This window comes from Cebus imitator, unplaced genomic scaffold (assembly GCF_001604975.1).
Source record: "Cebus imitator isolate Cc_AM_T3 unplaced genomic scaffold, Cebus_imitator-1.0 Scaffold111, whole genome shotgun sequence".
NCBI lineage: Eukaryota > Metazoa > Chordata > Mammalia > Primates > Cebidae > Cebus > Cebus imitator.
In genome coordinates, this window is record NW_016107426.1 from 2,872,058 (window position 1) to 2,885,259 (window position 13,202).

Sequence of the window (13,202 nt, forward strand, 5' to 3'; positions counted from 1 at the left end):
AAAAAAAAAAAAAATACAAAAAATTAGCTGAGCATAGTGATGGGTGCCTGTAATTCTAGCTACCTGGGAGGCTGAGGCAGGAGAACTGCTTGAACCCAGGAGGCAGAGGTTGCAGTGAGCGGAGACCGCGACATTGCACTCCAGCCTGGGAAACAGAGCAAGACTCTGTCTCAAAACAAAACAAAACAAAACAAAACAAAACAAAACAAAAATACATGAGTAAAGGCACCAAGATATAATTTCACCATTCTGTTTCTTCAGTCAACCTGGATCAAGTAGCTTCTTGGCAGGACCAGCACCATTTTTAAGAGGCCTGGGACTGAAGAAACTCTACACAACTGAGACTGTTTTGAGATTTGTATTATTCATTTTTGTCTTCTCAGCCCTAAGCTTTAGTTCTCTGTTGCTTAACGACATCAAAGGAAGTCTATTTTATTGACATTTATATATTATTTAATCCACTAAATATTTATGCCAGGCATTGTGCTAGAAGGCAGAAGGTAGCCAGAAGAATAATATACACTTGGTCCTTGTTCTCATGGAGACTGCATCCCAACTGGGGGAGACAGACCTGCCATTTTCCTGTTAGAGAAAAAAAAACGAGAGATGGTGTAGTACTGATGGACCCCAATTAGCTGTGCAATATTGAATAAATTAATCTCTCTGTGCTCCAGTGTCCTCATTTTAGCAGAAAATAATTCCTACCTTATGGTGTTGTTATGAGTTTCAGTTAATATCATTCAATTGATCCACTGCTCTATCTTTATACCAGAATGCCAAGAGTAGCTCCTGGTACCTAAGTGTGTAATAAATGATAGTTAAGAAAAAAAAACATAGTTGTTGTACATTGTGGTAAGTACAATTAAGAGCTTGATCTTATATCCTCCATCAAAGATTCTAAATTCCTTGAGGATAAGGATCATCATATCTTGGTATCTTAGTGTCCTCATGGCACCTTACACATAAGTACTAAACAGATATTTAAATAAATAAGAGATTCTATAGTCTTCGTTAAAAATATTTAAGAATATAATGCTAACTTTAAAGTCAGGGATTCAGTGACTCCTGATAACTTTATTTCCCAATTTGGTACTAAACTGACTTTTATGACAAACTGGTATACTCTGTCTTACCAACAAGACTTTCATAATCTAGTATGCTTCAAACATTTTGTCCTGGCTGCCAGGAAGCTATACATTTCCTGACATCCCATACGTATTTTGATTTTCCAGTGATGTTTTAATGGTCTTTTTATAAAGTTATTATAAGTGAACTACTTCAAAATTTACGTATCTGTCAAATTTGCCATGTTCTTTCTAGAGGTGTTCTCCTTTAAGGGAAGAAAAATACATTCATAGTACATAGAAAACAACAACAACAACGTATACCTAGATGAAATTCCCGGTTTTTCAGAACTAATCAGATGAAGATCTGCCTATAGGAAGTATCACTTTGGGGTATTTTGTGGTTTCTAGGCATCACCACCTGTGGTCCTCTAAACCATCTGGAAGATACTATTGGTTTAAGTGAAATTTAAGTCAGCTGAATTTGCGCCAGCAATTTATCAGTTGTGGCCACAATCATCTAATCACTCAAATAAAGGTAGCAGGTAGGAAGAACCTGTTTGAGGGGCGAAGTAGCAACAAAAGATTCAAAACATGGTGCAAAGACTCCAGGTGAACACTTAAGGCAGGATGGCTATCTTAGCAATCACAGATGCCAATCAGAAACACTTGTTTCATTAACTGTTTCACAGACATCTGTGGTCAAGCCTGTATAAGGAGAGAAAAAGCATGTCAGGGTAATTTAGAACAATTAAAAATGTTGGGGTTTTTTTTTTTTTTAAACTAACTTCTTCGACGTGTTTGAAGTCAGGGAAAGGAATGGGAAAGGGTGGAGGGAAAACACACAGAAATGCACTTGTGTAGTAAGCAACCCAATGCCTTGCTAAAAATATTTCCCCTAAGACCATGCTCTTTCCTAAATGTTGTAATTATGCAAAATGTTTTCCTCCCTTTCTTCCCCCACTCCCTTCTAGTTTGCCTATTGCAGACATCAACTGCTTCTGTAGAAACATTCAGGAACCTCAAAGAGAGCCCCATGCAGCTGTGCCCATCACAGCCAGTGTCAAGGAGACAACCCTTCCTTTCCAGGGCTGGGCACTCAATCAGAACATCACAGGACACCCAGTGAAACAACACTCGGTCTCCCGTCTAACCAAGGGAATGTGAAGCAGCTACCCATAGAAACCATTCTTAGGAACTAATCACTTATAAAAGGCAGCCAATGCTTCATGAGTATCAGTTCTTTTGACTTTCATTTCAAATGACAGAGACCAGTGGTTCTCAACCTTGGACGCACACTGGAATCACCTGGGGAGCTTTAAAAACTACTAAAGCCTGGGTCCCACCCCAGAATTTCTGATTTAATTGCTCTGGATGAAGCCTGGACATCAAAATTTTTAGAAGCTCCCCAGGTGATTCTAATGTTTGAACAAACTTGAGAATCTCTACTCAGTAGTTCTCAAACTTGAAGGTGCATCAGAATCTCCTGAAGGACTTGTTAAAACACAGATTGCTGGGCCCCACTCCTCAGAGTTCTGATTCAGTAGGCCTGGGATAGGTCCTGAGCATGTACATTTTTAAAAAATCCCAGGTGAAGCTGTTGTCACAAGTTTTGGGAATCACACTGCTTTAAATCTTCAGGGAGAAACGTATTTGAGAAAAAGAAGACATACATCTAGGAAAGGAGTTCTAAAAAAACCTTTCCTATTTCAATGTTCATAAGGGAACTCCTGAATCTACCATCTCAAGTTAGCCTTTGCCCAGAAGGGTAACTTGAAGCTCTGAGCCCACCTCTGAAGGCCTTTCATGCCCCTAAGCATGATCACAGTCCCTACCAGGGCTCCTTTCCATCAAATAAGCCCAATGATTTGCTACTGTCGTTCATTTATGCAGGAGCTTAAAAGCCCAATTATCCTCACCCAACAAAAGGCTCCCTTCTTCCTTTTGATTCACATTTAATTACTTCGTTAGAGAAATCCTAAAATTTAAAAATCTGTGACAATGCACTAAAAACAACAAAACACAGACCCTCACAAAAACTGTGAGTACCCCCTTTTATCCAGAAATTTCAGAAACTTAGTTTCAAGAATCGAGAATGATAATACAAAAACATTCAGCTAGATGAATGTTCACTGAATTTAGGAATAATCTGGAAATACCCACTTTTCAGCAACAGGTAATTAGCTAAATACATACCCATGCAGTGAGTACTGTGCAGCCATTAAAGAGAAAATCATAGAGGAATGTTGGGTGCCATAGAGATGACATTGGTTGTGCAGTACGGAAGGAGATGAAGAGTATGGGCTCTGGAGCCACAGGGCTTGGTTTAGAGTTCTGGCTCAGCCCTTACAGCCACATGCCCTTGGGCAAATCTTTTATCCTCTCTGAGCCTCGGTTTCCTCATTATCCTATGGGGCAAATAAAAATATCTATCCTATAGGGCTGCTATGAGAATTAAATGACTTAATTAATGCATGTAAAGAACACAGAACAGTGTTTGAAACATAGTCAGTGTTCAATGTGAGTTAATGACTATTGTTAAAAAAAAGACTATAAAACAATGAGTCCTGTATAATCTGTATAATTCTATATTTACATATGCACAGGAAAGACTGAAAGACTACATAGCAACTTAATGGTTATCTATGGGCAGTGAGATTCAATTTTCATCTTTTTGCCTGTTTGCAGTTTCTAAATTGTGCGTAGTCAGTATTTATTGCTTATGCTAAGAATAAGCTACGAAAGTTTATATTTTAAAGAAAACTAGCTCAAAAGCAAGCTCCTCCAAGAAACTGACATTCTAGCTCCATTCTGACCACTTCCTTGAAGCCATATGCTTTGGAACACTTATGCATCTTATTTGTTTCCAATTACTTTCACCCTAATTAGTAGGTCAGCACTAATGAAGGCAAAGTTACAGGCTCAACCTTGCCCACTGCTCCTGCTGCTAATTAGAGTGAGATTATCTCAGAGACTTACTGAATTAAGTTGATCCCAAAGGGATTGGGCACAAGAACTCAAGGAGACAGCATACACTCTTGATATAAAACTATCATCTTCACATAAAAATAAATGTTAGGATAAATGATAATCCAGGCTTGTGGGTAAACTGCTTTATTTCTGTTCTCATTAGAGGTACTTTTTAAAAGTCCAATTAGAAAATATTTCTTTTATGTCCTTCAACAAAGCATTTTGTACAAAATATACCTCTCCACTCCCATCCCTAATACTCCCTACCCACTGCTAGCTCACTTCACCACCAGCCCCCTCAAGTTTGGTGAAGAACACCTTAAATTTCCCTCCCATGTTAAAAGTGGCAACCATTTATCATATGATAATAATTACAATGTAGAGTTACCCACCCAAGCATTCAAACTAAGTAAAACCTAGAGACACATTTTTAAAACTCTAAGACATCCTTGGACCCTCACTGACATAACTATAAAACATACGAAAACCATCCTCACTGACATAACTCCTAAATTCTGGTTTAAGCTGATCATGTCATGTAAGCTATTATATATAACCTCCATTTCTGGAAATGGGGAAATAAGGTGCATTTATTTTTTCTCCAAATTGTCCTATACTCTAAAAAGTTGGGATCACTGCTAATGAAAATGGCAGCCCTCACAGGGCTTAGGGGCATGTTTAAACCCTGCGTGTAAAATAATTGAAGATTACAATCAATTAGCTTTATATTCATGAGCTAATATTCATAAGCAAGGTTTAATCTATGATCTCAAATCTCAGCCTGGAAACTGAGCAATTTTAAGCTTGAGTATTATTCAAAAAAAGAAGAAGAAAGAAAGAAGAAAAGAAAGAAAAGAAAAAGAAGGAAAGAAGGAAGGAAAGAAAAAGAAAGAAAAGAAAGAAAAAGAAAGAAAGCGAGAGAGAGGTCTGGGCACAGTGGCTCATGCCTGTAATCTCAGCACTTTGAGGGGGGGTGTGGGGGGTGGTGGTGGTAGATCACCTGAGGTTAGGACTTTGAGACTAGCCTGACCAACATGGTGAAACTCTGTCTCTAGTAAATACAAAAAATTAGCTGGACGTGGTGGTGCATGCTTGTAGTCCCAGATACTTGGGAGGCTGAGGCAGGAGAATTGCTTGAATCTGGGATTTGGAGGTTGCAGTGAGCAGAGATTGTACCATTGCACTCCAGCCTGGGCAACAAGAGCAGAAAAACTGTCTCAAAAAAAAAAAAAAAAAAAAAGAAAGAAAGAGAGAGAGAAAGAAAAAGGAGAGAAGAGAAGCGAGGAAAGACAGGTTCCTTACCTTCATGGCTGCTGGAGAAATAACCCCCTCTCATGTAGGATGACTGGCAGTTAGGCACTTCTGAAAGGGAAACAAAGGTGGACACAATCCCATCAATCATTGCTGCAGCAGAAGCAGCATATCGGTCAACTGCAGTGCTGGTAAAGCCTCTAAACCTCCTGCTCCTCCATGTCTGGGATCATATCTTTTTGGCTTTGTCCTGGGAAAGAGGTGCCACCCAATAAGCAAGATGGCAAACACCATAACCCACCATCTGAAAGGAAGGCTCTCCTAATCAAGAGTCATGGGAGGAAAGAAAAAAGATGCTTCACTCTCATTGTTTGCTCATTTTAGAAATTAGCACCAAATCTGGTGAAAGAGCTAATGGCAGGGGAAAAAATATTGGCCTTCAAAAGGCCAAGCCTGGCCTCTTGCCCATGCTGACTCGTGGGCATTAGGGTGGGAAGGAGAAGAGGATGGCTTTAGATCTTTTCCAATTTGCTCCCCTTTACTGCTGGTGGCCACATCCAATTATGCTACAAGAGGTGGGAATATTTTTAGGCCAAAGGGATTAGGGGACCTGAAGTTAGGAAGTCAGGACTCGCTCTGGCAGGGGTAGAAGACTGCAGTTTGGTACATTTTTGCCGTGCTGGGACTGTCACACTGAAACTGAACCACACTCAAGTGATCTATTCTTCAGGCATCATGTTATCAGTGTCCATTGAGAGGAAAGACAGTCAGTTGAGTTGTGTCCACGTGGGATGAGCCCTGGGAACACAACTCAGGTCAAACACAACTCAGATATGGTAACATCTGTTGAGTGCCTTGCTTTAAGGGAGTGGAGTGGGGTACAAAACCCATCAGAACAGATCAAAATGTCAGTCTTAAAGGAAAAAATGTTGCTGTTCATGCTACTCTTGAGAAAAATCCATCAAAGCTTTCAAGAGGAATGCTTATGGAAATGTTTACACACGATCACTACCTCATACTTGGTAAGTTTTCTGTCATAAAGCAACATTTCTCTCCTTTCTGCCTACTTCCCCAGCATTTCCCATAACCAGTTTGTGCCTGAATAGATTAATCTCTGTATTATCTCAGAGAACGTCAAAAGCAAATTCCATCCAAAACTGAACCCCGACAATCTTCGGGCTTAGACTCAGAGATGTACTTCATACCACTTCTGAATGCCTACTGCACTTCCTACTATTTACATAGCTTTTCTGTTTGTTTGTTTGTTTTGAGACAGAGTATTGCTCTGTTGTCCAGGTTGGAGTGCAATGATGGGATCTTGGCTCACTGCAGCCTCCACCACCTGGTTTCAAGCAATTCTCCTGCCTCAGCCTCCTGAGTAGCTAGAATTACAGGTGCGCCACCACATCCGGCTGATTTTTTTTGGATTTTTAGTAGAGACAGGTTTCACCATGTTGGTCAAGCTGGTCTCAAACTCCTGATCTCGTGATCCACCCACCTCAACCTCCCAAAGTGCTGGGATTAACAGGAGTGAGCCACTGTGCCCGGCCAGCTTTTCTGTTTTGTATTACACTGTGCATAAACATGTCAGCTTTACTAGCTCCTGCGTTATATGAGGACAATTCTTATAAAATGATTCCCCAAGGCCCTGCACGTATAAAACGCTGAATAATGAGACAGAAGAATGCAAGAATGAAGCAATGACAAGCAAGATTTTCTGCTGACCTGAATCGACGCAGTAATCCCGAGGCTCCTGCTTGATTCCCATTGGTGACTGGAACCCATGTGCTGGGGGGCCTGGCATGCCCGGGACCCCATGTTCATAGAGCGGGTCATGGTATTCTTGTTTGAATCCCTGAGGGGGTGGGGGAGCTGCAGGGACAATAGGTTCTGACATTTGCCGATGGTAACTGGGGCGATTATCTCCAGAAACTCCTGGCTGAGGAGGGAAGGGGTGGCAGGGTTCAGACAGTTGTCTCTGAAATCTGTAAGAACAAAAAGGTTTTCATGTTGAACTAAGACTTGATGAATACCTACTAGACCGAGCACTGGGGACTAGACGTTCCAATTAATGGAATTACTTGCAAAGTATTTAATAATGCTTATTTCTGGACATTTTACCTAAACTCTTCCCAAAATTACACTGTGTATTTCAAAGCTCTTGAGTCAGGAAGTGGCAAAAAAACATAACAAAACAAAAAAAGCAATGATGTGGTAGCCTCTAATCTCCCATGTGTGTTTATTTTATGCACAATTTGTACAGATTACGTATCTGAATATATAAGATCAATTATTTGCAAATAGCACTAACATATACATAAATGTTTATTCACTAGTTCATCCATTCTCTTACCTAAGATAGAAGGAATTTTTAAAGACTGAATACAAACTAACCAGTTAGAAAATGTAGTGTGTTTTTTTGTTTTTAAAAGAGAGAATCCCGGGGCCGGCTTTAGCTCAGCAGTTACTTCGACAATGTTTTCTACGGTGGAAACAATCACTCTGTGAGGTTCGAGACAGGCGGGCGCTCTCCAGCCCTTCAAAAAAAGAGAATCCCATTCATAGTAGCAATAAAAAAATATAACATTCCTAGGAATAATCAGGAAACCTATAGGCCATATATGAATAAAAGCTTGAAATTGTTTTCTGAGGAAAAGAAAGAAAAAAGAGCTAAGAGAAGATATTTAGGACTTTGAAGCTATTGATTGATTCACTGAAAATTATTCTATAAAAGCAAATGCCTTCCCAACTAACTTGACAAAATAATTCTAAACTTTATTTTGAAAAGACATAAGGACCCACTAGCTATTGACGTCATAAAACTACAATAATTAAAACAGTAATACAAGGAATTGAAAGACTGGCAGATCAAAGGAATTGAATGGAAAGCCAAAAACTGTCAAATATATTCCAAAATTTATTACTTGTTAAGGTTAGCATTTCAAATTAGTTGGGGGAAAAAGACCCCATTTTATATAGGTATAAAAATAAATTTATAAGGATTAAAGGTTCCAATATAAAAAGTGGAACCAGCCAGGCATGGTGGCTCATGCCTACAATCCCAGCACTTTGGGAGGCTGAGGTGGGCAGATCGCTTGAGGTCAGCTTGGCCAACATGGCAAAACTCTATCTCTACTAAAAATACAAAAAAATTGGCCGGGTGCAGTGGCTCACGCCTGTAGTCCCAGCACTTTGGGAGGCTGAGGCGGGCGGATCAGGGGGTCAAGAGATGGAGACCATCCTGGCCAATATGGTGAAAACTGTTTCTACTAAAAATAAAAAAATTAGCTGGGCATGGTGGAGCAGGCCTATAGTCCCAGCTACTTGATAGGATAAGGCAGGAGAATCGCTTCAACCTGGGCGGTGGAGGTTGCCGTGAGCCAAAATTGTGCTACTGCACTCCGGGCTGGTAACAGAGCGAGGCTCCATCTCAAACACATACACACAAATACACACGCGCACGCACACACACACACACACACACACAGAAATTAGCTGGGTGGGGTGATGTGTGCCCGTAATCCCAGCTACTCAGGAGGCTGCGGCTTGAGAATCAGTTGAACCTGGGAGGTGGAGGTTGCAGTGAGCCGAGATTGCGCCACTGTACTCCTGCCTGGGCAACAGAGCAATACTGTCTCAAAAAAAAAAAAAAAAAAAAAAAAAAAAAAAAAAAAAAAAAAAAAAAAAAAAAAAAAAAAAAAAAAAGAAACCATATGAAAGTAAGTATGTATGAAAACTTACATAATTTTGGAGTGAGGGAAAACCTAACTATCATACCAATAGCAGAAGTCGTCAAATAAACCTGGATATATCTCACCGTATAAATTTCTGTAAGTTAAAGACACCAGAAACAAAACCAAAAGAAACACATCAAATTAGGGGGAAAGAATCTGTAGTAGTCAGAACACACCAGAAACAAAACCAAAAGTAAAACTAAGGAAAAATCTAACAGATATAGCAATCTCACTGTTGACATAAAGAGCTTTTAGAAATTAATAAAAGATGAACATATCAAGAGGAAAAGAAAGGGCGAAGGACATAAGCAGGAATACCCTTAAATAATAGCAATGGTCATAAACATAAAGTGTAACTCATTAGTAATTTAAAAAGTAACAAAGTCAAAAGAGAAGTATTTTTTCCTTTTAACTTTGAAGATGGGCAGGCAGTTAATAATTCTATGTCAGGTACCTAAACAGCACTTCAGTCACAGATGATCAGGTATACCTACCAAGATGGTCACCAACACAGTTATCTAACAAGGAAACTGGCTATATATATTGTGATATAGTCATTTAGTTGAAAGCAACCATTAGAAATTATATAATGTGAATATATAAGGGCTTGGAAAGGTATTTTTGACATATTAAGGAAGATTGCTAAACAGTACATACAGTATCAAAGGTTGGTAAAAATTATAGTATTACGGTGTCATATAAAACCACAGAAAGATTTACACTTAAATATTAACATTGCCAATCTTTGTGGTGGTTATAACTTTAGGTGATTTTCTTTTTCTTGCTCATCTATAGTTCGATAATAAATATGCACTGTTTTTATGGTGAGATAGAACAATAAAAATCTGTTATTAGTTGAGTCTCCTTAACAATCTTCAGCTGTCAGATAAATCCAGATGTGTACCAGCTGCCCTTTCCCTGTTGGGTGGGCAGCGTAGAGGGAAAGCCTGCCACCCCTTAGTAGGGAAATGACGGAAGGCAAAGTTTCTTGGCTTTGTTTGCTTATCTGTGACAGGAGGATACATTATCCTCCAAATGCTTCTGAAAGAGTGAAACTACAATGATGTCTGTAAAGCATGGTTTTTGCCACAGCCGTGACTGACAGACTAGGATAGAGTTCAGGACGGTGGCTGTTCAGAAGTTGGAGGTGTGCGACTCTCAAACCATGAAATATGCACTAAGCACTGATCTTTGCGTATAAAGAAAAGCATTTGTGAATACATACCCTCAGGTAGAAAGGTTCAAGGAAAAATAATACAATCCAGTAATATTAAGGTCTTATTCTCTACTTTTAGCTTGAATTCTATTGATAAACAGAATTCTTAAATAGCTTTAATAAAATAGTTTGATTTGAATCAATCTGTGGGAACAGGTGGCAAACAGATTTCTAGAACATCAAGATTTGAAATCTCAAACTGAAGAGATCTGTGTGCAGACAGAACACTGTCTAGATCAGAGTACAGCATGCTGTCTTTATTACTCTACCTAAAGCAGCACGGTAAGTTCATTTTATAATATGAAAATTACTGGGCAATTTTCATACACTTATCCTTTTATCCCAGACATCAAAAGCTTCAGAATCCACCTGGCCAATGTCTTAAACAAGGTTCAGTGGGCTGATAGCCTTTCACGGGGGCACTGAGTGCTCTACAGCAGAACTTCATCAGGTTGCTCTTACTTAAAGAAACCTTTCAATGTTCTTTGAAGAAGTGTAAATTCCCAACTCAGGTTTACACTTGACATTTAGAACACAGGCACTGGCAGCATGCCGCAAACCTGAAGGGAATTCTTTCAGAAAAGGAAGACAAAGAAGTTTTTTTTAAAGACAGAGTCTCGCTCTGTCACCCAGGCTGGAGTATACTGACTAGATCTTAGCTCACTGCAACCTCCGCTTCCCGGGATCAAGCGATTTAAGTGATTCCTGTGCCACCACCTCCCAAGAAGCTGGGATTACTTGGGAGTTTGAGTCACCATGCCTGGCTAATTTTTGTATTTTTAATGGAGGGGGGGGTTCGCCATGTTGGCCAAGCTGGTCTTGAACTGCTGAACTCAGTGATCTGTCCATTTCATCCTCTCAAAACTGCTGGGATTACAGGTGAAAGCCACAGGGCCCGGCTGATGAAGATAATTCTTTTTTTTGAGATGGAGTCTCGCTCTGTCTTCTAGGCTGGAGTGCAGTAGCGCAATCTCAACTCACTGCAATCTCTGCCTCTCGGGTTCAAGCAATTTGCCTCAGCCTCCCAAGTAGCTGGGATTACAGGTGCTTGCCATCACACCTGCCTTTTTTTTTTTTTTTTAGTAGAGACGGTTTCACCATGTTGGCCAGGCTGGTCTTGAGTTCCTGACCTCAAGTGCCACCCACCTCAGCCTCCCTAAATGCTGGGATTATAGGCGTGAGCCATTTGGCCTAGCTTAAGATACTCTTAAGGCCTTATTTTTGCAAAGTGCCTAAATCTTGGACTATTTGGAAAGAAAGGTAATTAACACCTTCCATTTTCTCTCCCTTTCCCCTCTGCCACCATCCCAGCACCTTCAAAGGTGACCTCGGGAAATCAGTTCCTTTGATAGCTCCGAGATGGCATGGGCTGCTCAGTTCTGTAACCAGAGCCTCTGCAGCTGGCAGGCTGATGGCCTCACTTCCGCTTAGTGCTGGTCTTCTCACCTTCCAGAATGAAATGCTAGAGTCACCCTGGTATGGCCTCCTCAGGAAAAGGTACTTCCACATGGGCACTAGCCAGCAACCTCATCCCCTCCCCATGGCATAACTTTAAGGATGTGCAAAGCTTCAAAACCTGTGATCTGCAGAACAGATTCTATAATTGGGATTGTTCTGTACTGTTTGTTTTGACAGAGTGGGAGTGGCCAAGGCGGCATCTCAGGGGTAGGTCACAAAGCCAACGTATTGGGAAGAAAGATTCTCAGAGCATGCTGCTGATAACATCTTTTATTTGCAGAGATGAGTAAAGTAATTCAGTCCTTGTCCTCAAAATACATCCTGTGAACTTTACTCAATGACCTTCACTTGAACCCCTCCTCCCTTCTCTAGTCTTTTTGAAGTATCTAAGAATGGGCTGCATACATAACACAGTTATGACAAAGATGCCTCTAATGTACCAAGGCAGGCAATCACTTTCAGTGAGGGCACAGCCTGGTTCCTACCAAACCTCTTCTTCCTCCCTTCCCTCCACTCCCACCATTCACCCAACAGAGCACACATGTAAGGAACTCATGCTGGGTGAGCAAAGGCAGACTTCTGACTCCAAATAAGCCTAAATTCAATAGGTCACAGTTTAAGGTTTTCTCGGTGCCAGTTTATTTAAAGAACCAGTTATTTATTTATTTGTCAGATTTATATAGCGCCTTTCCTCCCACGAGCTCACCCACACTCCCAACATTTGGTTTACGTTATGAAAACCGTTAGATGCTTTTTCTGCATTTCCTTTTTAGTTTCTGCTGCCAGCACACAGAGTAAACACAATGCTGACAGGAAAAAAAAAAGGAGAAAAGGATCTAACAAAGGCTGTATGATGACTATGGGTGCCAGGTGAAGTAGAGACAGTTCAAAGGCCAGCTGAGAGATGATACATAAAATGTGCCAAGAAGACAACATCATGCACTTAGTACTTCCGTTAAGGCTCAGGAAGAAGATGGAAAATCGAGAAGCAGCATAGCTGGGTAAGAGGCTCTGGCTGTGAAGTCAGAACATCCTGGGCTGAAATCCAATCTTTACTGCTTACTAGCTGTGTGACCTTGGATGAGTTATCTAATTGCTGTGAATCCTCAGTTTCCTCTCCAAAAAAATAAGAACAGCCAGGATACCTTGTAAAGATGATGTAAGATAATGTATGTAATAGGGCCCAGCCCTATTATAACACTGGTAAGTTTTCAATAAACATTATCTTCAACTGCCCCACCTTCTGCCTGCAACTCCCAAGCTAAAATCAGAAGATATGCAAATATGGCCCAGGCATGGTTACTTAGGCCTATAATCCCAGCACTTTCGGAGGCCAAGGCGGGCAGATCACTTGAGGCTGGGAGTTTGAGACCAGTCTGGCTAACATGGTGAAATCCTGTCCCTACTCAAACTACAAAAAAATTAGCCAGGTGCAGTGGCAAACACCTGTAAACCCAGCTACTCGGGAGGCTGAGGCAGGAGAATGGCTTGAACCCAAGAGGCAGAGGC

General features: G+C 40.6%; 1 protein-coding gene across 3 annotated transcripts in view; it reads right to left on the reverse strand.

Annotated features, from left to right (window-relative positions):
• Window positions 1-13,202, reverse strand: part of ETV5 (ETS variant transcription factor 5) — a 69,662-nt gene that overhangs the window by 15,825 nt on the left and 40,635 nt on the right. For all 3 annotated transcript variants that reach the window (XM_017538414.2, XM_037741963.1, XM_017538413.2), the window contains exons 8-9: window positions 7,011-7,270; window positions 5,337-5,396 (exon numbers count right to left, since the gene is read on the reverse strand). In XM_017538414.2, the coding sequence (XP_017393903.1) occupies window positions 5,337-5,396; window positions 7,011-7,270 (320 nt within the window). The remainder of the gene's footprint in view (window positions 1-5,336; window positions 5,397-7,010; window positions 7,271-13,202) is intronic.